The 27,644-nt window shown below is 37.1% G+C and overlaps 1 protein-coding gene across 2 annotated transcripts in view; it reads left to right on the top strand.

Moving 5' to 3' along the window:
- RC3H1 (ring finger and CCCH-type domains 1) overlaps positions 1-27,644 on the top strand; it is a 96,205-nt gene that overhangs the window by 18,473 nt on the left and 50,088 nt on the right. For both annotated transcript variants that reach the window (XM_082651990.1, XM_082651989.1), the window contains exons 2-5: positions 13,493-13,866; positions 25,270-25,390; positions 26,410-26,649; positions 27,099-27,274. In XM_082651990.1, coding sequence (XP_082508116.1) covers positions 13,636-13,866; positions 25,270-25,390; positions 26,410-26,649; positions 27,099-27,274 — 768 coding nt within the window. In that variant the 5' untranslated portion in view covers positions 13,493-13,635. The remainder of the gene's footprint in view (positions 1-13,492; positions 13,867-25,269; positions 25,391-26,409; positions 26,650-27,098; positions 27,275-27,644) is intronic.

Below are 27,644 nucleotides of genomic sequence, written 5' to 3'. Positions count from 1 at the left end.
ACTTGAAAATAATTCCCCTGTTGTTGTACTGAGCATTCTGTGGATGTCTTTCAAGTCTAGTTGGTTTATAGTGTTATTCTTGTGTTATATATTTTTGTTTATCTGTGCATGTTACTTTTGGAAAGGCCCTAGGTTCCTTCCCTAGCAGCTTTCTGTTAGCCCAGTTGACTTTCTATTGGCAAAAACATAAATATTCCAGCTTGATAGCTTTGCTAATGTATATTGTCTGGCTTCTTCTGTATTAGAACCATAGAGAAAATAGCAAGAGAGGAAGAAAACCCAAGACATTCTCTGATTTTAAGGAACTTACAGTCTAGCAAGTAGTGGCTTTCTCTGTTGAGGATACCTTTAACATGGATACCACATAAGAAATTGTCACAGTAATCCAGGTAAGAGAGATTGGCAGCCTAATGTAAGGATTTAGGAATGGATGGGAAGGTTTCAAGAAACATTAAAGAAATAAAATGAATGGGACATGATGACTGATTAGTTGAGGGGGGGAGCAGGTTTGAGGAAAAGTGAATAGTGAAGGATGTTCCCTATGCTTCTGTCAACAAGTAAGTCGCTCAATCATTAACATAGGGAACAAAAAGTTTGGTAAAGTTGAGATGGTTTGAGACCCCAGTTGGACATGGATGACTAGTAGCCAACTGGTTATGTGACCCTGGCACTCAGAAGAGAGGCTTGAACTTTTGGAAGTCATCAGTATCTAGTTGGTAGTCGAAAGTTGAAAATAGTTGAAGTCACTGAGGGAAATTTTGTAGAGAAGAGAATTGAGGAAGGAATTCTGAAGAGCCACATATATTCCAAGGATGGGCAGAGAAGGAGAAGCCTTCAACAGGGACACGTAAGGAGTGGCCTGTTAATTAGTGGAATACCTGGACAGTGTGCTGTTATAGAAGCCCCAGAGGGACAGCATTTGCAGGAGTAACTGGTCAGCATTATTAAATGCTGTATAGAAAGAAAGGAGATAAGGACTGAGATGTGACTGTTGTATTTCATAAGAAGGTTGTTGATACACTTGTTAAGAATAGTTTCAAAATCGTGGTTGGAATAAAGTGATAGTTTGCAAACTGAAAGGTGTGGGAGAAGAGAATAGAGACTAGAAGAAGACAGGAACAGGGACAGGGATTGAGTGACTTTTTTTTTTTTTTGATTAAATAAGACAGGGTGGAGATAGAAATGTGGTATGTTTTTGGTTTTGTTTCTAGTTTTTGGGTTTTTTTAGCTCCTCTGCAGAAACATTTAAGCATGCTGGTGAGGAAAGAACTAGTAAATTGGGATACATTGAAAAAACAGAATATTAGTGTTGTCCCTTAAGACAGCAGTCCCCAACCTTTTTGGCACCAGGGACCAGTTTCGTGGAAGACAATTTTTCCGCAAACTGGGTAGGGGGGGTGGGTTTGGGATGGTTCAATCACATTACATTTACTGTGCACTTTATTTCTATTATCATTATATTATAATATATAATATATATATTATATATTATATATATATATATTATATATATATATTATATATATATATATATATAATATATATATATAATATATATATATATATATTATATATATTATATAATATATATATATATTATAATATATATATTATATATATTATAATATATATATTATATATATTATAATATATATATTATATATTATATAATATAATATATAATATATATATAATGAAATAATTTTACAACTCACCATAATGCAGAATCAGTGGGAGCCCCGAGCTCGTTTTCACTTGCCACTCACTGATAGGGTTTTTTATTTTTTTTAATTTATTTATTTTTATTTTTTGGCTGCATTGCATCTTCGATGTTGCATGTGGGCTTTCTCTAGTTGCAGCAAGCGGGGGCTACTCTTCATTGTGGTGCACGGGCTTCTTATTGCGGTGGCTTCTCTTGTTGCGGAGCACAGGCCCTAGAGTGCCTGGGCTTCGATAGTTGTGGTGCGTGGGCTCAGTAGTTGTGACTCGCAGGCTCTAGAGTGCAGGCTCGGTAGTTGTGACGCACTGGCTTGCTTGTTCCACGGGATGTGGGATCTTCCTGGACCGGGGCTTGAACCTGTGTCCCCTGCATTGGCAGGCAGATCCTTAACCACTGCACCACCAGGGAAGTCTCTGATAGTGTTTTGATATGAATCTGAAAGCAGTTGATTTATTATGGTTTCTGTACAGTCAGACCTCTCTGCTAATGATAATCTATATTTGCAGCCGCTCCCCGGCGCTAGCATCACCATCTCAACTCCACCTCAGATCATCAGGCATTAGATTCTCATAAGGAGCGTGCAACCTAGATCTCTCGCGTGTGCAGTTCACAGTAGGGTTTGTGCTCCTATGAGAATCTAATGTTGCTGCTGATCTGACAGGAGGTGGAGCTCAGGTGGTAATGCAAGCAATGGAGAGTGGCTGTAAATACAGATGAAGCTTCACTCGCTTGCTTGCCACTCACCTCCTGCTGTGTGGCCCAGTTCCTAACAGGCCACAGACCAGCACCAGTCTGTGGCCTGGGGGTTGGGGACCTCTGTCTTAAAATGTCTCAGTTTCACTGGATTTCTCAGGAGCTTTATAGATTAGTATTTAACAATCTGAAATATAAATTTATGAGACAAGTTAAGTTTTCTTTTCATTGTGACCATTTTCCCCTACATTCAAGATTACTGAGGACTTGCCAATCAGATTTGTCATTGTGTTTCAAGATAACTTCTGGGGATAGGTGGAGCAAACTTCCTCCTTAAAAAGGAGCCGTTATTCTAGCAGGAGGATGGATTTCAAAATGTGACCTGAGAAACTATTTAAAGTCTTGTTTAAATATTTGGCCTAGCCTTCAAATTTTATTCATGTATCTTTTGTATTGGGAGTGAGTTATCTTTATGGTTTAGAAAAGAGCCTTAATTAAGCAGGCATCAGTTTTCTTTCTTTTTTTTTAAGCTTATTTTCTTTTTCTTTTTTTTAGGATATTTAATTTTTAGAGTAAAATGAATTAATACATAGAAAGAGCTCAAAACAGTTCCTATGCATTGTTATTGGTGTTGTTATTGTTTTTTAGCAAGTGTTATTATTAAGAAGAGATCAATTTTCACAAAGAAAACAATTTTCAGACACTTGCATTTAATTTGAAAGCAGTTGACATGATAACAGATCAACTAAAATGCTTAGCGTATTCCAAAATGTCTGATTTTGGTTATTAGTTCTTATTACGTCCTTGATGTTTGGACTGCCACTAAATGGTGAGGACATATTTACATACAGTGTATGTAATATTCAGCAGAATATTAATGCAAAAACTGAAAAAATAACCTTTTCATGTTTTGCTATAACAGGTCACTTTCCCTGCCTACTACCTCACAGTTCCTTTGAAGATGATGCTTTTGAGTCTGGCCTTTTCGTTCTACTACCTCTTTAATAACTGATGTCCTATTCAGTGGAGTACATTTTACACACAGTGTGGAACTTTGCTATATGTAGAAGAGAAACCTGGAGCTTCAAACTATGTACACAAAGTTAGAAACTGTCCTTCACTTGCAGTGTTTCAACTTCAGATCAGGCATTTTCTCTGTGAATGGTTTTATTCTTCCTTACTGTTTCTTCTTCTAAATTTGGCATTAGGTTGGAGGTAGACGTGTTTCTTTTTGTCTTTCTGAACACTAGGAAAGTAAGCCACCTAAATTAGCCCTTTGTAGCTTTCTCAACCCTTCTTTATCAAGTTCTATTTTCCAGGTGTTTCCTCCTCTAAATCAGAAGCCCTTCTCTTTATACTTGTCCCAAGTATTTGTCAATATTTGTACTGACATTAGTGTATTAAGTTATTTATATCTAGGATGATGTGTACAATATAGGGTTACAATTCAATCCGTTTATTTTAGGAAGAAGTATTTTTACAATCAAAATTGGGTCTTCACAGGGTATTATTGCTGGAAAAACCTTGAACATCCAAAAATCACACTGTTTCATCTGTAAATTAATTAATACTCTGCTGAGAATTATAACACTGAGTAGTGTTATAATAAGCCTTCATTTATTTTTATTCTTTTTGTTTTTATTTTCTGCTTTAACTTTATTTTTCAAGATAGTTAACATTTTTCTCTTCTCTGATGTTTCCCTGCTTGTTGGTTGCTATGGAAGTGTCCCAGAGAAATGGCAAATTAAGTTAAGGCCAAAAATAATAGTTAAACGCATCTCATGGGGTAGGATGGGATCAAAGGAGATCCAAGATTTTCTTCGTAGAGACAATAAGGTTTTGTTTGTTTGATGTAATATCTTACTCAGGGCAACTTACACTTTAAATTCACATAAGAACTGAGTTTTAGTTTCAGCTCAAAAATTTATTAGCTTTGGGCAAGTTATTTAATGCTGCTGAAGCTCAAAACAGGTATAAAATTGGTATAAAAATGCCTCAGAGGAGTGACTAGGCCAGAGTAGATACTTGATGAATTTCAATTTTCATATTTCTTCCTCTAAATCAGAGACACATAAAATGAACCTTAATAGAGGAGATGGCAAGTAATAACTTTTTAACAATTTTTAAACTGTCAGTTTGTAACATTTAAATGAAATCTTCAAAGCAAGTATAATTTATTTAGTAGGGTTATTGCTGTGCTCATAGAACAATCTGAAAGGTGTCTTTATATTTTTAAATTATTACATTAGGGCTTCCCTGGTGGCACAGTGGTTGAGAGTCCGCCTGCCGATGCAGGGGACGCGGGTTTGTGCCCCGGTCCAAGGAGGATACCGCGTGCTGCGGAGTGTCTGGGCCCGTGAGCCATGGCTGCTGAGCCTGCGCGTCCAGAGCCTGTGCTCCGCAGCGGGAGGGGCCGCAACAGTGAGAGGCCCGCGCACCGCAAAAATTACATTAAAAATTTGAAAACTAAGAGTTTATAAAAAGCGTTTAATGACTATTTAACAGTTTTATTAAAGTATAATTTACATACTGTAAAATTTACTTATTTTAAGTGCACAGTTCAGTGATGCTTAGAAAATTTTCAGAATTGTGCAACCATCAACACAATTCAATTTTAGAACATTTCCATCACCCCTAAAAGCTCCCTTACCTTAATGAGTATTAACTTTCACCTGTAAGTGGCACAGATTACAGAATTTAAAAGTACCAGCTTGTGAGTTAGGCTGGACTGAGTTTGAATCATAGTCCTGCCACTTACTAGCTTTATGTCTTTGGGTAATTCTCTGAATTTTGGATTCTTTATCTTTAAAATGGAGATAATAATTACATTACAGTATTGTGGTGAACATTTACTTAATTAGATACAGTATATAGAGCACTGAAAGTGCTGACACCTAGTTGGTGCTTAACAAATAACTGGTTACTGGTGGTGATTTGTATTGTGGTTTAGATTTGTGGTAGACATTTAAATGAGAGAAGCAACTGAAAACACCTAGCATAAGGCCTGACACATGATTTACTTTCAGAAACCCAAGCTCTGTTACGCATCGTGTCATCATAATTTTGTCTGTAGTAGCTCTTTGGGAATTGGTTTAATCACGCTTAAACCTTAAGGCTCACAACATGTAGTTGTTTGTTATTTTGCAGAGGCATGGATAACAAGGCAGCTACGAGACTTAGAGTTTGATGTCTGCAAACTAGTCACTTAGCTGGTGGAATGAGTCACTGGTCTTATTGTTTACTGTTCATGGAAATAATTTTCTTACTCTGATAAGATCTTATTTCTTTGTAAAAAAGAAATAAGCTCTGAAAAAAGTCTAATGATCATATTGATTAATTTTATTAACATAAAAGTATAGAGATTTTTCTTTTGAGTTTTAATCAGAACTTAGAAGTTGGGATGACGTAGTAAAATGTCAAATGTCAGATTCTGTATTGTAGCTCCTATCAATGACATGAAGAAGGCAAATAAAACAACCTTTTAAATGCTGTCTATGCACCCACCTACTGGTGTAAAAATGTATATTTTTGGGGGGAAGTTATATTTTTTTAATTTGGGCTTTCTTCAAGGTTGGACTGATTGCTATTTAATTTGTGTGTATTCTGAATTATCTATTATGAATTATGAACAGTAAGATCACTAATTGTTGTCATTTACATAGGAAAGTAGACCTTATGGTAAACTAATGGGAAAGTTAACCATTGCTCTGAACACTGAACAGCAGAGTCAGTCTTGGATTTTTTAAGACATAAAGAGGATTCATCATTCATGCTCTGTTTATGATTAGGAAGGTTCCAGTAGCATTATTCCTAATGAGCTAGATTTGGGCTGACCCCTAACACATAACTATTTATCTGCAGACGTTGAGCACATGTGCATTAATTAATAAAATTTTTTTTTTTGACAAAACCTTACTCTGAAGAAGTTTAAAGAATCTGAATGTTGGTATTTAGTAATTTTATCTCATATGTTTACTCTTGACTGAAAGAATGTTTGTTTATTACATCCACAAAGCCATATGTCCTGTGTGGTTTAGATATGTTTTGTGGTTGAACAACTGTCTTTGAGAAGCTTGGAGAATGTTTGGAAAGATGACTTTGGAGAAAGATGTTTAAAGAATGAGGAAGTGGAAATTCTTCTTAGACCTAATAACTACAATTGATGACACTTTGTAGCCTTTAAAAAATCTTTGGTTTATGACTTTGATGATTGAAATAGAATCATCAAAGAGCGACTTACTGTTCTTAACCATCAACTTTCCTAGGCGAAATCAAACTTTTAAAATACTATTTTCCCCTTAGTCTCTCAAACCTATCTTTATGGTTAGACAAATGCTTATATTTTTAGTGACGATATGGGTGCTGATTCTGAATGTTAACTCTATCAAGTTTGTTATATATCTCTAAGAACTATTTTACTGGAAAATTTAAGAGGTTAGAACTCTATACTTCATTTTACTAGGTTAATACAGATGGAAATGATACATAAAAGTAATAAATTATACTAGTTCTTTGAAACATAAATTCTAGAAAAGTTATTAAAGCGTTTTTAATTAATTTTAAAAAGAAATAAGTTTTGATGATTTGGCTGTCCAAATTTGTAAAAGGTCAATTTTATAAGGAAAAATATTTTGAATAGCCTTATAGTAATTTATCTTAGAGCCTAAATTGTGTTCTAAATGTGCTCTTCTCTTATTTTCATTCTTTCAAATTTTTTGCACTTATATAAGTAATTCGTGATTATATACATTTTGTAAGTTGCCCAACTGTGTAACTGCTGTTAAGTTTGTTAGGTATCTTTCCAGACCTTTTTCTTCATCCATTTATATTCATTAATACCAAGACTAATACATAGGATTTTTTTCCCTAACACAAATGACATCGTATTTATTGGTCTTAAAGTTTTGCTTTTACTTAACGTTTCTACATGCTTAACTAATTCTCTTTTTAATTATTCCATATGTTTTCATAGTATAGGCATACCCTGTATTAGAAACAGTAAAGTGGGTCACCTCCTGCCTCTTCAGTGCCTTCACATTACTCTTCACATTATGACCAAATACCAAACTATGAGTTAAAAGATCCTGTAGTTTTTGGTTCCTTCTAATTCTTTAGTCTCATCTCATATCTTTCTCTTTTGCTCTCTGTTTATTTTGTTTTGTTTTGTTTCTGGCTTCCCTGTTGCTTTGGTTTTTTTCAAGCTCCCCAATTGTATTATATTCTGTCTAGTCTCAGAACCTGTGGTTATGCTTTTCCTTTACCTAAAATCTACATACACATATTACGTATTATTCTTTCCATAACTTTTATTCAGCCTTTGTCTTCAAATCTTAACATAAATATCACTTCTGCAGGGAAGCAATACCCTACCCACAACCTCACCCCCATTTGGTTAGATTATCTCAGTTAAATGTGCTTATATCTCCCTGTCCCTTACCTGCATATCATTTACCATAACTTGCAGTCATGTTATTTAGTTGTATCATTATTGTTTGTGTAGCTAATGAAGGAAATAATGTTATCCCCATGCAGACTTGGAATGATTTGCTAACTATTTTTTATCTCCAATACTGGGCATGTAATAAAGACCAATAAAAATTTTTTTGCAAGTAGCTAATGTTTAATTTTTACTGGGAATGGAAAAAAGATTTCTGGGTATAATTTCTCAGAAAAACTGGTTTAATGAAGAAAGAGAAGAGTTGTAAATAGTAGCATTAAAATCCTTTTTTGCCACTTAATATATATTTGTAAATAAACCAATTTGGATAAAGAAACTAAAAGGAAAGTATAATGGCTTATCTGTGGAGGTGGGGTGGGAATGAGGACTAGAGAGGTGGGAGACAGCCCTGGGAGGGAGATATTTCACTGTAATTATTAAAATTATTTTTGACCCACGTGATCATATATTACTTAATCTTTTTTTAAGAGTCTGATGAGATTGTGGTGTAAATACAGAGAAAATATATGTTCTTATAAATTATTGCTTTTATTTTTTCTATATTCTTAAGTTTTCGACAGTTATTTTATTTCAATATGCCTGGATCAGTGATTCTTATCTTCCCTTCCCCTCCCTCTCCAAACAAAACACATCTTTAAGAATCTGATAAGTCATGGATCTTATTCCTAGAAGAATGAGCATGTTGTATATAAACAGCTTTATGTAGCATTTTCAAGGTTGATGGATACCTTAATCTGTGCCAGATATTGTTAACTGTAGTTTTAATATGCAATGATATTTTTTAATCTTTCAGATATTCAGTGATGGCTTTATGTTCAACGTAATCCAGTGGGGGAGCAGGGGATACTAAAAGTAGGATTCAGGAAACTTTCTGATCCTGGCTCTGCCATTATTAAGCTGTATGACTTTGAGTGAAGCTCTTTTACTTGTCTTTGGTATCCTCCATGTCAAGTTGGTATAGTGGAAAGTGCATACACTTGAATGTCAAGTACTGGACTGAAGTTGATGTGTTTTGACTTTGCCACTTACTACCTGTATGACCGTGGACAAATTCTCTGAATGTTATTTTATTTCTCTGTGAGAAGAAGGAAAATGATTCCAACTTCTTTGGGTTTTAAAGATTAAATGAAAAGAGGTGTTTGAAAAAGCTTAATAACACTTATTACTGATAGAGATAAAAATAAATGTTAGTTACCTCATCCTGAAAAATTAGGCTAGAACTAGATGTTCTCTAAGGTATCTTTTATCAATGATTTAGGATTCTGTTTTAAATAGTTCTTGTTATGACAGAATAATTTGGAAAATTTGTTATAACAGCACTGATCTGAAATCACGTGGGAGAGCAGTGAGGTATTTTAAGTCTGTAAAACTGATGTTGACCATATTTTCTGCCTGTTTTCTGTATTCTACTGTGCTGGATATGTAGTAAATCTCCAAATACTTGCTGTAATTCTAAGATTCATGAAACACTAATGTAGGTTAGACTTTCTTAACCTGGAGTCTTTAAATACCCAAGAGATCTATGAATAGATTTTCACAGGTCTCTGAACTCTTTGAAATGCAAAATTTTTACTGTGCCTAAATTGTAGTGAGAAACAAGCTATAGCTTTCATAGTGAACAAGGCAGATTAGGTCTCTGTCCTCATGAAGTCTACATTCTAATATAAGATAGACATTGAGTAAACAAATAAAAATATAAGAAAGTATAATTTATAGATGGTAGAACTATTTTGTAGAGAATTTAAGTACAGTGATGGACTAGAGAGTGACTTAAGAGATTATTTTAGCGTTTTAAGTGGTCAGGGAGTTCTGAGGAGTTGAAATTTTTGGTGACATCTAAATGATAAAGAATGGCCTTGAATTCAAAGATTAGACAGAGAGACTAGCTAGTACTAATATCCTAAGATAGGAACAAGTTTCACGTGAGTAGCTGAAGGATAGTGGAGTGATGGAGACAAGTGTTAGAAACTGAAGTTGGAGAGAGAATTACAGGTCTTATCATTTACGGCTTTGTAAACCAGAATATAATATCCAAATTTTATTCTCAGTGTAATAGGAAGCCATTTCAAGATTTTTAACTGGAGAATGATGAGAAAAGGAAACTCAAGATAGAACCCTGATAACTCACTTCAGCATTTAGGAGTTTAAGAGATCAAAAACAATAAGCCAGTGAGTTGGCAAGGATGAGGGGAGTGTGGTTCATCGACACTTTCAAGAAGGAGGGAATAGTCATGTTTCATATCTTGTTGAGAAGACAAGTAAGATTAGAACAATGACCTAATCATTAGATTTGTCAACAGCGTTGTCTGCCAGAAGAACGAAATTACTGTGAAGTCAATAAATAGCTATTAGGGGACTTCCTTGATGGTCCAGTGGTTAAGAATCCACCTTAGAATGCAAGAGATGCAGGTTCGATCCCTGGTCGGGAACTAAGATCCCACATGCTGCGGGGCAGTTAAACCCACATACCACATCTTAGGAGCCCACGTGCCACAACTACTGAGCTTGCACACTCTGTAGCCCGTGTACCACAACGGAAGATCCTGCATGCCACAGCGAAGATCCCGTGTGCTGCAACTAAGATCCAACACAGCCAAATAAATAAATAAATAAATATTTAAAAAAAAATAGCTATTAGCAGCTTTGTGACACTGGTCTTTTCCTTTTTAACTTTCAAAAAAATTTAAAATTCTTTAAAATTTCATTTTTGTGACATTGGTTTTTGAATGAACCTGCAAGTAATTCTTCCTTTTTTAACCTTTAATCTGTGGGTGGTGATATGGTTAAGCGTTCGGGTTTTGAGCCAGACTGTCTGGGTTAATATTGCATCTCTATTTCTTTTTAGCTTATTCAGCCTCACTAAACGTCCATTTCTCATGGAGTTGACAGTTGAACACGGGGGTTAGGGGTGCTGGCCCTCCGCTCAGTTGAAAATCTGTGTATAATTTATAATCGGTTCTCCGTATATGCGGTTCCTCCTCATCTGCACTTCCACATCCAAGGATTCAGCCAACTGCAGATCATGTAGTACTGTAGTATTTACTATTGAAAAAAAAATTCGTGCATAAGTGGACCCTTGCTATTAAAACCCATGTTGTTCAGGGGTCGACTGTATCTGTAAAATGGGATAACAGTAGTTACCTACCTTTTATAATTTTGTTCTATGTAAAGCAGTGAGCTGTATAAATAGTAAAAATTATAATGATTGTGCAATAAAACGTTTATATTTTCTGCTCTTTGGGGTTTCTGTAATTTTATAGTGTTTAAGGAAATAAAGTGCTGTGTTTTAACTTTGTTTTATGATTAATTAACAAATTTTAAGTGCTCTACAAGGCCATACTGGTAAAAAGGAAAGAACCATTAACTCAACTCAAGTAAAGGTTAACTTAAGATCAGATTCTTTGTAGGCTTTTTTTTTTTTTTTCTTTGCGGTACGCGGGCCTCTCGCTGCTGTGGCCTCTCCCCTTGCGGAGCACAGGCTCCGGACGTGCAGGCTCCCGACGCGCAGGCTCAGCGTCCATGGCTCACGGGCCCAGCCGCTCCGCGGCATGTGGGAGCCTCCTGGACCGGGGCACGAACCCGTGTCCCCCGCATCAGCAGGCGGACTCTCCACCACTGCGCCACCAGGGACGCCCCCTGTAAGCATTATTTTAAACTGCCATGCTAATCTATAGAAAAGTTCGTATGGATGACACTTTATCAACTTAATCAACTTCAGCAAACATTTCTGACTAATATCCAGTCCTCGTTCTGAATATTGTCTTTCAAACACTTTTTTTCCTTTATTTTGGAACATTCTGCAACCCCATGTACAATTGTAATTGTAGCATTTGACTGTACAGTTGAGTGATTAGATACTGTATTTTCTTTTTTAGCACTCTGGATGATAGTCTCATTAAGTAATAATTTGATATAAACATACTTGTAGCTACTCATTCTGTTTGCAGATGCATTTTATTTAAATTATTTATAATTAAAACATTATAGAAATCAAAATGTGGGCAATTTCTTTATTCACTTTTTTATTATTGCAAGGGCGATTTGGACATATACTCAGATAACTTTAATTTTAGATCCTAAATGTGAAATTAACTTGGTAACTGTTTAGGTTCTTAAATTTTTTTTCCACTGTCCATTTATCTGGTAGCACACTTCGCAGAAACCCAGACAAAGCTGAGGTTACTCAGAAGGCAGATACTATGAGTATGCTGTTTCACTATTTCCCTAACAATTCAGAGTCTGGCACACAGTAGTAGTAGTGCTTAGTAAATATTTGTTGAATGAATGGATAAAATTTTTAGCATACCTAATAGAAATTGTTCTCTCAATAATGGGCTTGCATTTAAGGTTGAGTTACTTCAATAAAACATTAATTAAATGTAATGCTCGAAGAGTAAAATGTGTAGATAATTTACTTTTCTAATAATTACAGCTTAAGTGACATTTTTGTTTCCATCTTTGTAAGCAGTCTCTGCTGAGCATAATCAAATCGTTAAGAACTTGTAACACTATGTTACTTTATTCTGTACACCAGTTCTCATTTTTAGAAGCTACAGTTAGAGTAAGTACTGCAGGTATTGTTTAAGATGTGTGCTAGAAACTTCAGATTAGGTTTTGTATGTAAAGAAAATTTCTGTTAGATGCAGGTGATAAGTTTTGTGATTTGGTTTTTATCCCCTACCAAAAGGAGAGGGTAGACAGTGAAATTTGACTGTATATGTGTTCTGGTTAACTGTATTGACCTATCATTCTTAAATTTGGGAATTTAAAAAATCTTTTGAAGTAAATACTTTTCACTGTGTTCTAAAACAACATACTGTAGCAACAAGTATAAGCTGTAACAGAGGCTTAAAAGATCTTTACCAGTAAATAAAACTCTTAAAAATAAACCTTAGGGCTTCCCTGGTGGCACAGTGGTTGAGTGTCCGCCTGCCGATGCAGGGGACGCGGGTTCGTGCCCCGGTCCGGGAAGATCCCACATGCTGAGCGGCCAGACCCGTGAGCCATGGCTGTTGAACCTGCGCGTCTGGAGCCTGTGCTCCGCGACGGGAGAGGCTACAACAGTGAGAGGCCCACGTACTGCAAATAAATAAATAAACCTTAAAAAGAATCCCACGGTTTCTTTTTATCTCATTACCCACACTAAATGTGATGATAAAGTATTAAGGTAGATTTTATTTTAGGCCAATTTTTTTAAGACTCTTTATTAGGGTGTAAAATACACCGAAATGCATACGCCTAAGTGTAAAGCTTGATAAATTTTCACAGCTGAACATATTAACATGTTCAGATCAGAATATTATTAGCTATCTTAAAAAGGCTAATTTTAAAATATAAAACAATCATAGACTTAGATAAACTTGAGAGACTTACATCTTGGATCTAACTTTATTACTAACTTGTCACCCTCAGCAAGTTATCTCCTCTTTTTGGGGTCTACTCCCCATCTCTAAAATAAGGGGATAAGACTAGATGTTTTATTATGGCTCTCACTTTGTAAAAATGCAAAGAGGTGGACTATGTTGATATAAATGTGGTATAAAATCTTATAGGTAGTAAGGTGAGAATGTACAGTTTAATTGAAAAGGAAGATGCTCATTTTTTTTTTCTTTGTTTTTCAGGTAATATTTCACACTATGTGCTGACTGTATTTACAGAAGATATTTAAAAAAAAGAAAAGATAAACTTTTTTCAAAGATTTTGATTCCAGTGGAATCTTTGCTTTAGATTTTGTGTGTGTGAGTGAATTGTAACTCCAGAAACAATGCCTGTACAAGCTCCACAGTGGACGGATTTCCTCTCCTGCCCAATTTGCACTCAGACTTTCGACGAAACAATTCGAAAGCCCATCAGTTTGGGTTGTGGCCATACTGTCTGCAAGATGTGCCTGAACAAACTCCACCGCAAGGCTTGCCCGTTTGACCAGACCACTATCAATACAGACATTGAACTCCTCCCAGTAAACTCAGCATTGCTGCAGCTAGTGGGTGCTCAGGTAAGTTGAGTAATTTGTTATCCTTTTAAATTTCTGTATGTGTGTTTTTTCCTCCCGAGGGAAACTTGTTAAGATCTGGTAATATTGCATTCTGTTTTGTTTTTTTTTTTTTAACATCTTTATTGGAGTATAATTGCTTTACAGTGGTGTGTTAGTTTCTGCTTTATAACAAAGTGAATCAGCTATACATATACATATATCAACATATCTCTTCCCTCTTGCATCTCCCTCCCTCCCACCCTCCCTATCCGCCCCCCCAGGTGGTCACAAAGCACTGAGCTGATCTCCCTGTGCTATGCGGCTGCTTCCCGCTAGCTATTGGTTTTACATATGGTAGTGTATATATGTCCATGCCACTCTCTCACTTTGTCCCAGCTTACCCTTCCCTGTCCCCCCTCAAGTTCATTCTGTAGTAGGTCTCCATCTTTATTCCTGTCCTGCCCCTAGGTTCTTCCTGACAATGTTTTTAAACAAATTTTCTTACATTCCATATATATGTGCATACGGTATTTGTTTTTCTCTTTCGGACTTACTTCACTGTGTATGACAGACTCTAGGTCCATCCACCTCATTACAAATAACTCAGTTTCGTTTCTTTTTATGGCTGAGTAATATTCCATTGTATATATGTGCCATATCTTCTTTATCCATTCATCTTTCGAAGGACACTTAGGTTGGTTCCATGTCCTGGCTATTGTAAATAACGCTGCAGTGAACATTGTGGTACATGTATCTTTTTGAATTATGGTTTTCTCAGGGTATATGCCCGGTAGTGGAATTGCTAGCTCGTATGGTAGTTCTATTTTTAGTTTTTTAAGGAACTTCCATACTGTTCTCTGTAGTGGCTGTATCAATTTACATTCCCACCAACAGTGCAAGAGGGTTCCCTTTTCTCCACACCCTCTCCAGCATTTACTGTTTGTAGATTTTTTGATCATGGCCATTCTGACTGTGTGAGATGATATCTCAATGGTAGTTTTGATTTGCATTTCTCTAATGATTAATGATGTTGAGCATTCTTTCATGTGTTTGTTGGCAATCTGTATATCTTCTTTGGAGAAATGTCTATTTAGGTCTTTTGCCCATTTTTGGATTGGGTTGTTTGACTTTTTGATGTTGAGCTTCGTGAGCTGCTTGTAAGTTTTGGAGATTAATCCTTTGTCAGTTGCTTCATTTGCAAATATCTTCTCCCATTCTGAGGGTTGTTTTTTCGTCCTGTTTATGGTTTCCTTTGCTGTGCAAAAGCTTTGAAGTTTCATTAGGTCCCATTTGTTTATTTTTGTTTTTATTTCCATTTTTCCAGGAGGTAGGTCAAAAAGGATCTTGCTGTGATTTATGTTATAAAGTGTTCTGCCTTTGTTTTCCTCTAAGAGTTTTATAGTGTCTGGCCTTACATTTAGGTCTTTAATCCATTTTGAGTTTGTTTTTGTGTATGGTGTTAGGGAGTGTTCATTCTTTCACATGTAGCTGTCCAGTTTTCCCAGCACCACTTATTGAAGAGGCAGTCTTTTCTCCATTGTATATTCTTTTCTCCTTTATCAAAAAGAAGGTGAACATATGTGCATGGGTTTATCTCTGGGCTTTCTGTCCTGTTCCACTGATCTGTATTTCTGTTTTTATGCCAGTACCATACTGTCTTGATTACTGTAGCTTTGTAGTATTGTCTGAAGGCAGGGAGCCTGATTCCTCCAGCTCCGTTTTTTGTTCTCAATATTGCTTTGGCTATTCAGGGTCTTTTGTTTTTCCATACAAATTGTGAAATTTTTTGTTCTAGTTCTGTGAAAAATGCCAGTAGTAGTTTGATAGGAATTGCATTGAATCTGTAGATTGCTTTGGGTAGTATAGTCATTTTCACAATATTGATTCTTCCAATCCAAGAACATGGAATATCTCTCCATCTCTTTGTATCATCTTTCATTTCTTTCATCAGTGTCTTATAGTTTTCTGCATACAGGTCTTTTGTCTCCCTAGGTAGGTTTATTCCTAGGTATTTTATTCTTTTTGTTGCAGTGGTAAATGGGAGTTTCCTTAATTTCACTTTCAGATTTTTCATCATTAGTGTATAGGAATGCAAGAGATTTCTGTGCATTAATTTTGTATCCTGCTACTTTACCAAATTCATTGATTACCTCTAGTAGTTTCCTGGTGGCATCTTTAGGATTCTCTATGTATAGTATCATGTTATTTGCACACAGTGACAGCTTTACTTCTTCTTTTCCGATTTGGATTCCTTTTATTTCCTTTTCTTCTCTGATTGCTGTGGCTAAAACTTCCAAAACTATGTTGATTAATAGTCGTGAGAGTGGGCAACCTTGTCTTGTTCCTGATCTTAGTGGAAATGGTTTCAGATTTTCACCATTGAGGACGATGTTGGCTGTGGGTTTGTCATATATGGCCTTTATTATGTTTAGGTAAGTTCCCTCTATGCCTACTTTCTGGAGGGTTTTTTCATAAATGGGTGTTGAATTTTGTCAATAGCTTTTTCTGCATCTTTTGAGATGGTCATATGGTTCTTATTCTTCAATTTGTTAATATGGTGTATCACATTGATTGATTTGCATATATTGAAGAATCCTTGCATTCCTGGGATAAACCCCACTTGATCATGGTGTGTGATCCTTTTAATGTGCTGTTGGATTCTGCTTACTACTATTTTGTTGAGGATTTTTGCATCTATGTTCATCAGTGATATTGGCCTGTAGTTTTCTTTCTTTGTGACATATTTGTCTTGTTTTGGTATCAGAGTGATGGTGGCCTCTTAGAATGAGTTTGGGAGTGTTCCTCCCTCTGCTATACTTTGGAAGAGTTTGGGAAGGATAGGTGTTAGCTCGTCTCTAAATGTTTGATATAATTCACCTAAAAAGCCATCTGGTCCTGGGCTTCTGTTTGTTGGAAGATTTTTAGTCACAGTTTCAATTCCAGTGCTTGTGATTGTTCTGTTTATATTTTCTATTTCTTCCTGGTTCAGTCTCAGGAGGTTATGCTTTTCTAACAATTTGTCCATTTCTTCCAGGTTATCCATTTTATTGACGTATAGTTGCTTGTAGTAATCTCTCATGATCCTTTGTATTTCTTCAGTGTCAGTTGTTACTTCTCCTTTTTCATTTCTAATTCTATTGATTTGAGTGTTCTCCATTTTTTTCTTGGTAAGTCTGGCTAATGGTTTATCAATTTTGTTTATCTTCTCAGAGAACGAGCTTTTAGTTTTATTGATGTTTGCTCTTGTTTCTTTCATTCCTTTTTCATTTATTGCTGATCTGATCTTTATGATTTCTTTCCTTTTGCTAACTCTGGGGTTTTTTTGTTCTTCTTTCTCTAATTGCTTTAGGTGTAAGGTCAGGTTGTTTATTTGAGATGTTTCTTGTTTCTTAAGGCAGGATTGTATTGCTATAAACTTCCCTCTTAGAGCTGCTTTTGCTGCCTCTCACAGGTTTTGGGTCATCGTGTTTTCATTGTCATTTGTTTCTAGGTATTTTTTTGTTTCCTCTTTGATTTCTTCAGTGATCTCTTGGTTATTAGGTAGTGTACTGTTTAGCCTCCATGGGTTTGTATTTTTTTACAGATTTTTTTCCTGTAATTGATATCTAGTCTCATAGCGTTGTGGTCAGAAAAGATACTTGATACGATTTCAGTTTTGTTAAATTTACCAAGACTTGGTTTGTGACCCAAGATATGATCTATCCTGGAGAATGTTCCATGAGCGCTTGAGAAGAAAGTGTATTCTGTTGTTTTTGGATGGAATGTCCTGTAAATATCAATTAAGTCCATCTTGTTTAAAGTCTCATTTAAAACTTGTGTTTCCTTATTTATTTTCATTTTGGATGATGTGTCCATCGGTGAAACAGGAGTGGTAAAGTCCCCTACTATGATTGTGTTACTGTCGATTTCCCCATTTATGGCTGTCAGTATTTGCCTTATGTATTGAGGTGCTCCTATGTTGGGTACATATATATATACAGTTGTTCTATCTTCTTCTTGGATCGATCCCTTGATCATTATGTAGTGTTCTTCTTTGTCTCTTGTAATAGTCTTTGTTTTAAAGTCTATTTTGTCTGATATGAGAATTGCTACTCCAGCTTTTTTTGGTTTGTTTTTTGTGGTACGTGGGCCTCTCACTGTTGTGGCCTCTCGCATTGCAGAGCACAGGCTCCGGATGCACAGGCTCAGTGGCCATGGCTCACGGGCCCAGCCGCTCCATGGCATGTGGGATCTTCCTGGACCGGGGCATGAACCCATGTCTCCTGCATCTGCAGGCGGACTCTCAACCACTGCGCCACCAGGGAAGCCCCAGCTTTCTTTTGATTTCCATTTGCATGGAATATCTTTTTCCGTCCCCTCACTTTCAGTCTGTATGTGTCCCTAGGTCTGAAATGGGTCTCTTGTAGACACATATATATGGGTCTTGTTTTTGTATCCATTCAGCCAGTCTATGTCTTTTGTTTGGAGCATTTAATCCATTTACATTGAAGGTAATTATCAATATGTGTGTTCCTATTACCATTTTCTTAATGTATCCATTCAGCCAGTCTATGTCTTTTGGTTGGAGCATTTAATCCATTTACATTGAAGGTAATTATCAATATGTGTGTTCCTATTACCATTTTCTTAATTGTTTTGGGTTTGTTTTCGTGGATCTTTTCCTTTTCTTGTGTTTCCTGCCTAGAGAAGTTCCTTTAGCATTTGTTTTAAAGCTGGTTTGGTGGTGCTGAACTCTCTTAGCTTTTGCTTGTCTGTAAAGGTTTTAATTTCTCCGTCGAATCTGAACGAGGATCTTGCTGGGTAGAGTAATCTTTGTTGTAGGTTTTTCCCTTTCATCACTTTAAATATGTCCTTCTAGTCCCTCTGGCTTGCAGTTTCTGCTGAAGTATTAGCTAACTTTATTGGGATTCCATTGTATGTTATTTGTTGTTTTTCCCTTCCTGCTTTTAATATTTTTTCTTTGTATTTAATTTTTGGTAGTTTGATTAATGTGTGTCTTGGCCTGTCTCTCCTTGGATTTATCCTTTATGGGACTCTCTGCGCCTCCTGGACTTGATTAACTATTTCCTTTCCCATATTACGGAAGTTTTCAACTGTAATCTCTTCAAATATTTTTTCAGTCCTTTTCTTTTTCTCTTCTCCTTCTGGGACCCCTAGAATTCGAATGTTGGTGCCTTTAATGTTGTCCCAGATGTCTCTGAGACTGTTCTCAATCATTTTCATTCTTTTTTCTTTATTCTGTTCTGCAGTAGTTATTTCCACTATTTTCTCTTCCAAGTTAGTTATCTGTTCTTCTGCCTCAGTTATTCTATTGATTCCTTCCAGAGAATTTTTAATTTCATTTATTGTGGTGTTCATCATTGTTTGTTTGCTCCTTAGTTCTTCTAGGTTCTTGTTAAATGTTTCTTGTATTTTCTCCATTCTATTTCCAAGATTTTGGATCATCTTTACTGTCATTACTCTGAATTCTTTTTCAGGTAGACTGCCTATTTCCTCTTCATTTGTTTGGTCTGATCGGTTTTTACCTTGCTCCTTCATCTGCTGTGTGTTTCTCTGTCTTCTCCTTTTGCTTCACTTACTGTGTTTGGGGTCTCTTTTTCGCAGGCCCCAGGTTTGTAGTTCCCGTTGTTTTTGGTGTCTACCCCCAGTGGCTATGATTCGTTCAGTGGGTTGTGTAGGCTTCCTGGTGGAGGGGACTAGTGCCTGTGTTCTGGTGGATGAGGCTGGATTTTGTCTTTCTGGTGGTCAGGTCTGCGTCTGGTGGTGTGTTTTGTGGTGTCTGTGACCTTATTATGATTTTAGGCAGCCTCTTTGCTGATGGGTGGGGTTGTGTTCCTGTCTTGCTAGTTGTTTGGCATAGGGTGTTCAGCACTGTAGCTTGCTGGTCATTGAGTGGAGCTGGGTCTTGGCGTTGAGTTGGAGATCTCTGGGAGATTTTTGCCATTTGATATTACGTGGAGCTGGGAGGTCTCTGGTGGACCAATGTCCTGAACTCAGCTCTCCCACCTCAGAGGTACAGGCCTGACGCCCGGCCGGAGCACCAAGACCCTGTCATCCACATGACTCAGAGTAAAAGGGAGAAAGAAAGGGGGGGAGGGAGGGAGGAAAGGAGGGATAGAGGGAGGAAAATAAAGTTATTAAAATAGAAAATAATTATTAAAAAAAAAAATTTTAAGTAATAGAAAAAAAAAAGAGCAACCAAACCCAAAACAAATCCACCAATGATAACAAGCACTAAAAATTATGCTTAAAAAAAAAAAAATGGGGCTTCCCTGGTGGCACAGTGGTTGAGAATCTGCCTGCTAATGCAGGGTACACGGGTTCGAGCCCTGGTCTGGGAGGATCCCACATGCCGCGGAGCAACTTGGCCCGTGAGCCACAACTACTGAGCCTGCGCGTTTGGAGCCTGTGCTCCGCAAAAAGAGAGGCCGCGATAGTGAGAGGCCCGCGCACCACGATGAAGAGTAGCCCCCGCTTGCCACAACTAGAGAAAGCCCTCGCACAGAAACGAAGACCCAAACAGCAAAAATAAATAAATTAATAAACTCCTACCCCCAACATCTTAAAAAAAATAAATAAATGGAGATACAGAACCCTAGGACAAATGGTAAAAGCAAAGTTATACAGACAGAATCACACACAGAAGCATACACATACACAGTCACAAAAAGAGAAAAAGGGAAAAAAATATATATATCGTTGCTCCCAAAGTCCACCACCTCAAGTTGGTATGATTCGTTGTTCATTCAGGTATTCCACAGATGCAGGGTACATCAAGTTGATTGTGGAGATTTAATCCGCTGCTCCTGAGGCTGCTGGGAGAGATTTCCCTTTCTCTTCTTGTTCTCACAGCTCCTGGGATTCAGCTTTGAATGTGGCCCCGCCTCTGTGTGTAGGTCGCCTGAGGGCATCTGATCCCCGCCCAGACAGGATGGGGTTAAAGTAGCAGCTGATTAGGGGGCTCTGGCTCACTGCGGGGGCAGGGTTACGGAATGCTGGGTGAGCCTGCGGTGACAGAGGCTGGCGTGATGTTTCACTATGCTGAGGTGCACCATGTGTTCTCCGGGGGAAGTTGTCCCTGGCAGTGACCTGCTGCACAGGCTCCAGGGAGGGGAGGTGTGGGTAGTGACCTGTGCTTGCACACAAGCTTAGAGTCTCATGCTCATCTCTGGGGTCCGCGCTGATAGCCGTGGCTTGCGCCCATCTCTGGAGCTCGTTTAGGCAGCACTCTTAATCCCCTCTCCTCGCGCACCAGGAAACAAAGAGGCAAGAAAACGTCTCTTGCCTCTTCAGCAGCTCCAGACCTTTTCCCAGACACACTCCCGGCTTGCTGTGGTGCCCTAGCCCCCTTCAGGCTGTGTTCACGCAGCCAACCCCAGTCCTCTCCCTGGGATCCGTCCTGCGAAGCCGGAGCCTCAGCTCCCAGCCCCCGCCCATCCCGCGGGTGAGCAGACAAGCCTCTTGGGCTGGTGAGTGCTGGTTGGCACTGATTCTCTGTGCGGGAATCTCTCCACTTTGCCCACCGCACCCCTGTTGCTGTGCTCTCCTCCGCGGCTCTGAAGCTTCCCCACTCCGCCTCCTGCAGTCTCTGCCCATGAAGGGCCTTCTTAGTGTGTGGAAACCTTTCCTCCTTCACGGGTCCCTCCCACTGATGCAGGTCCCGTCCCTATTCTTTTGTCTCTGTTTTTTCTTTTGCCCTACCCAGGTACGTGGGGAGTTTATTGCCTTTTGAGAGGTCTGAATTCTTCTGCCATTGTTCAGTAAGTGTTCTGTAGGAGTTGTTCCACATGTAGATGTATTTCCAATGTATTTGTGGGGAGGAAGGTGATGTCCACGTCTTACTCTTCTGCCATCTTGAAGCTCCTCCTGTCTTCTATTTAAATAGATAAAATTTTGTTCAGTACTGTGCAGATCCTTTATCTCAGTACGTTAAGGAGATTTGTTATGGTGGTGCAGTGTTTCTCAGTCACTGTACAGTAACATTCGTCCAGTCTGGTGGTCAGACTTTCTCAACAGCCTTAGCTATCAGATCATTAGAGAAACCTAAGAGGTAAGTCACAAAAACTTCTTAATAGTGAAGAAAATATTATTCACAAAATAATTGCATTTTACTTAATAGGAAAAGTGAAGCTGCTTCAGACTATTTTACTTAGTAGACACTAACTGAAATGAAAGATCGAGAAAGTGACGAAAACTATAGAACACAGCCTTTGGGAACCATTTGTCTAGAGTGGAAGCAAATACCTCTAAGTATCTAAATATAAAAGTTACTCTAGTAATTCTGAAGGTAATACTCTGAAAGTTTTGTGTCAGTATTCTCAAGGTAGAGATCAATAGTATCTTCAGAAGTTTTCACAAAGCCAAGGGAAGTAGGCTTTTCAGAGTTAGGTATGATTCACTTAAACAACCCCTCACTGTTAATTTGCATAGTGTGAGTCTGAAGTATCATATGTTTACCATAAATCATTTTCTAAATAAATATACTGGAACTTTGGACATTAATATTTATATTAATACCACTAATATTTGCTAGATTAGTCTTCCTATAAGTTGATAAAAAGTAGGGAAGGTTGATATTATGTATGTAGGAGATAAAGAGAGCAGTTTTAGAACAGCTTATTCAAAAGGAAAACTTACTGGGAATTCCCTGGTGGTCCCGTGGTTGGGACTCTGTGCTTCTACTGCGGGGGGAGTAGTTCAGTCCTTGGTTGGGAAACTAGGATCCTGCATGCACATGGTGCAGCCAAAAACAAAGGAAAACTTACTTTATTTACAAATCTATCTTGATGATGTCGCCAATACTACAAAATATTAATATTTGTCAGAGGGAAATTGCATTTGATTGTTTTTCTTCTCTTCCTGTACTTAAGTTTTCATTTGATAATCATTTCTCTTTTTGTTTTGAAAATTCCATTATGACATTTTGGAAATGTTTTTAAAATAGACTTATTGGGGATAACAATTTTAGTAATATAATATTTTAATAACAAATAACCAAGACTTACTTTTCCTCATAAAGTTGTCTAAGGATGAACTAATTCTTTTTCTACAAAATGAGTAAGACCTTGTCATGTCTTAACTGTAACAACTAATGTTTATGAAATTTGAGGATAGGACATTTTAATCCATAATAGCCATTATTTTAACCCCACAGATCTCCATTAAAAAACTGTTAGAAGTAATAAATGAATTAAACAAAGTTGCAGGATACAAAGTTAACATGCAAAAATCGGTTTCATTTCTGTACACTAACAATGAACAATCCAAAAGGAAATTAAGAAAATAATTTCACTTACAGTAGCATCAAAAAGAATAAAAGACTTAGGAATAAATTTAGCGAAGGAGGTGAAAGACTTGTACATTGAAAATAAAACATTGCTTAAAGAAGTTAAAGAAGACATAAATAAATGGAAAGACATCACCTGTTCACAGACTTAATATTACTAAGATGACAGTACTACCCAAAGCAATCAACAGATTCAATGTAAACTTTTTCAAAATCCCAATGATGTTTTTTGAAGAAATAGAAAAACCCATCCTAAAATTTATATGGACTCACAGGGGACCCTAAATAGCCAAAACAGTCTTAAAAGCAGAACAAATTTGAAGGAATCACACTTCCTGATTTTGAAACTGCAAAACTCTAGTGATCAAGACAGTGTGCTGCTGGCATAAAGATTGGCATTTAGATCAATGGAATAGAATAGAGAGTCCAGAAATAAACCCATATATATGGTCAAATGACTTTTTACAAGATTGCCGAAACCATTCAATGGGGAAAGGACAGTCTTTCCAACTAATGGCGCTGAGCAAACTGGATATCCAAATGCAAAAGATTGAATTTGGACCACTACCTCACACCATATACAGAAATTAAATCAAAATAGATCAAAGGCTAAAAGTAAGAGCTAAAACTGCAGAACTCTTAAAACAAAATATTTGCATAAATCTTTGTGACCTTGGAGTAGGCAGTGGTTTTTTTGTTTATTTATTTATTTGGTTGTGCCAGGTCTTAGTTGCGGCAAGAGGGTTTCTTTAGTTGCAGCTCGAGGGCTCCTTAATTGCAGCTCACTGGCTCCTTTGTTGCGGCACACAGGCTCCTTAGTAGTGGCACGTGGGCTCCTTAGTTGTGGCATGCATGTAGGATCTAGTTCCCTGTCCAGGGATTGAACCCGGGACCCCTACTTTGGGAGCATGGAGTCTTAACCACTGAACCACCAGGGAAGTCCCTAGGCAGTATTTTTTTAGCTATGACACCAGAAGCACAAGGAACAAAAGATAAATCAAACTAAATCAAAATTTAAAACTTAGTGTTTCAGGGAATTTCCTGGCAGTCCATTGGTTAGGACTCCGCGCTTTCATTGCTGAGGGCCTGGGTTCAGTTTCTGGTTGGGGAACTAAGATCCCACAAGCCACGTGGTACGGCCAAAACAAAACAAAAAACTTAGTGCTTCAAAAGACACTGTCAAGAGAGTGAGAGAACAACCGACAGAATGGGAGAAAATAATTGTAAATCATGTATCTGTAAGAAACTTGTATCTAAGAACCCTTACAACTCAATTATTAAAAGAACATGGTTTTTAAATGGGCAAAGATCTGGACACTTCACCAAAGAAGATATGCAGGTGGCAAATGAGCAAATAAAAGCTTGCTCAGCATTGTTTGTCATTAAAGAATTGCAGATTAAAACAACAATCAGAGGTACAAACTACTATGTATAAAATAAATGCTACAAGGATATATTGTACAACAAGGGGAATATAGCCAACATTTTATAGTAACTATAAATAGAATATAATCTTTAAAAATTGTGAAAACAACAGCAACAGTGAGCTACCACTACACATAAATTAGAATAGCTAAAATTCAAAACATTGACAGCACGAAATACTGGGGAGGATGGGAAGCAAGAGAGACTCTCATTTATTGCTGGTGGGAATGCAAAATGGTACAGCTACTTTGGAAGTTATTATATGATTCTGTTTATATGAAATGTCCAAAATAGGCAAATCCGTAGAGACAGAAAATAGATTAGTTTTTTCCTATGGCTGGAGGGGTTTGGGAGGAAATATGGCAGGGGTGACTCTGGGGTTCTTTTGGGGGGGCTATGAAAATGTTCTAAAATTGTGATGGTTGTATAACTGAGAATATATTTAAAGTCATTGAATTATATACCTTAAATGGGTCAATTACATGATATGCAAGTTATATCTCAATAAAGCTGTTACAGAAACAAAACAAAAATTTAAAAATGCAGTAATTTTGTGTGTATGTATATAAAAGATCTTTTGAAAGAATTCAGTAAATTTAATGGGAGTTTTGATGTTACCAGTGTTAGAATAGGAGTGCATAAAACATACTCAATAAAACATTTGATTATAATTAATTAGTGAGCACTCAAACACACCTTTTTTTTACCTCTAGGTTCCTGAACAGCAGCCCATTACTTTGTGTAGTGGGGTTGAAGATACAAAGCATTATGAGGAAGCCAAGAAGTGTGTAGAAGAATTAGCACTGTACCTGAAACCACTCAGCAGTGCTAGAGGTAAATCCGATGAAATTATCCATGCTAAGCACGTGTTCATTAAAGATGCTTTTGTTACCATAAAAACTGTGAGCTGTAAGTGAATGTTAACGAAATTCATTTATTTATTGTAAGCCAAACCCACCGGTGCTAAATAATATTACAAACCACATCAAATAAAGTAGTGAGTTTAAAGTTTATGTACTATTTATTGGAAACGTTTCTTGAATGAGTTGCAAAAGTAAGTATAAACACACTAGTGGTTTCAGAAGGGCTCTCTATCATTTGACAACTCTAAATTGTCAGCCTTCTATCCAGTTTTGTGTGGTATGCTGTTGGGGGTACAATAAAATTGGAAGTTGCCATTACTATCTTGCCATTATGGCTTGTTTTTATTAGGAAGGTGAGCTTAACCACTAGGAAATATACCAGACCTGTTAGGACCTCAAGATTTGGGTGTTTTTTTTTGTTTTTTTTTTTAACATCTTTATTGGAGTATAATTGCTTTACAGTTGTGTGTTAGTTTCTGCTTTATAACAAAGTGAATCAGCTATACACATATATATATATCCCCATATCTCCTCCCTCTTGCGTCTCCCTCCCACCCTCCCTATCCCACCCCTCTAGTTGGTCACAAAGCACCACGCTGATCTCCCTGTGCTATGCGGCTGCTTCCCACTAGCTATCTGTTTTACATTTGGTAGTATATATTAAGTCCATGCCACACTCTCACTTTGTCAAGATTTGGGTTTTTAATTATTAATATTGACTGGCCTTTTTTTCTTTATTTCTCCATGATTAAAATGAATAATATATTTAATGTCATGAGTGTTACATTTGCATGCAATAACAACTTTTGTATACTTTTAAAATGCAAACTAGGCTTCACTTGTGTAATTTGTATTGTTTATTTTAAATATTCTGATAGAACCCAGAACTATTCCACATAGCCATAAGTCAATCAGCCCATCAGAGGAAGTTTTTCTGGACTCTAAAATTACATTGGAAACCTAGAAATAACTATATTTTCTGTTTTAAAGGAGTGGGTCTGAATAGCACTACTCAGAGTGTTCTGAGTCGCCCAATGCAGAGGAAGCTGGTGACTCTGGTCCACTGCCAACTAGTAGAAGAAGAAGGCAGGATTCGTGCCATGAGGGCAGCTCGATCTTTAGGTGAACGAACAGTTACAGAGCTCATTCTCCAGCACCAGAATCCTCAGCAACTCTCTTCCAATCTTTGGGCAGCAGTCAGAGCTAGAGGCTGCCAGTTCCTTGGACCAGGTATATAATTAAAGTTTGATATTTACTATACTAGTAATTCTAAAAGTATTTATAGTATAGGAACTATAAGTGATATACAAAGGCTAGTTCTTTGCAATATTCTGTTGTTATCAAGTAATATCCCACTTGGTATCCCACAGTCATGGCTTGGGTAATTCCATGTCAGTTTTTCAGGATACTTAAAACTTTTACTGCCAAAAGTTTATTCATTTTGATAGAGGTTTTCCCTAACTGTATTAATCTTTTATCTGCTTTCTTAAATAAAGTATATGGAATGTAATAAAAAATTGCCCCCAAATGGTTCAAAAGTATAACTGAATATTGGTTGTTGTTGTGTTGCCCATTAATGAAGTGGTACCTGTAGAAATTATTAAATGTTTCCCTTCTAAAAAATGGCTTTATCTTATCTCTGTACATGATAAATTTTGGTTTTGCTCAACTTTTCCTAGCAATGCAGGAGGAAGCTCTAAAGCTGGTTCTCCTGGCCTTAGAAGATGGTTCTGCTTTGTCAAGAAAAGTATTGGTTCTCTTTGTGGTGCAAAGGTTGGAGCCACGGTTTCCTCAAGCCTCTAAAACTAGCATTGGGCATGTTGTCCAGCTCCTTTATAGAGCCTCCTGCTTCAAGGTATGAACCTATCAGCTTAAAAGGAAACGTCCTTTCCCCAAACTTAGGTAGTAAGACTTTGAGTTTAATAAAGTTGCCTGTATCTTTCCATAAAATTTTAGCAGTTTTTCTTTTCTCTTTTAAAGAATATAGATGGTGTCCTGTTAAAGTTAAATCTTGTATTGAATTTTGTATGTTAGATATTGTACAACATAGATTAAATCATGGCTTATAGATTTTTGTATTTGAAGAAACTAAAAAGCCATGGCAGTTTTCCATCAAGACTGCAAACAGAATTGGTCTAAAGAGAGAGAGTCATTGAAGCAGGAGTACATTTTATTTGGCTATTTGCTCCTGATATAATTCCATATATACAGTACTGGAGCTCCAT

The sequence above is a fragment of the Grampus griseus genome (assembly GCF_964374135.1).
Source record: "Grampus griseus genome assembly, chromosome: 1".
Lineage (NCBI taxonomy): Eukaryota > Metazoa > Chordata > Mammalia > Artiodactyla > Delphinidae > Grampus > Grampus griseus.
The sequence above is the reverse complement of the archived record's forward strand: the minus strand, read 5'-3'. Positions and strand labels throughout refer to the sequence as shown.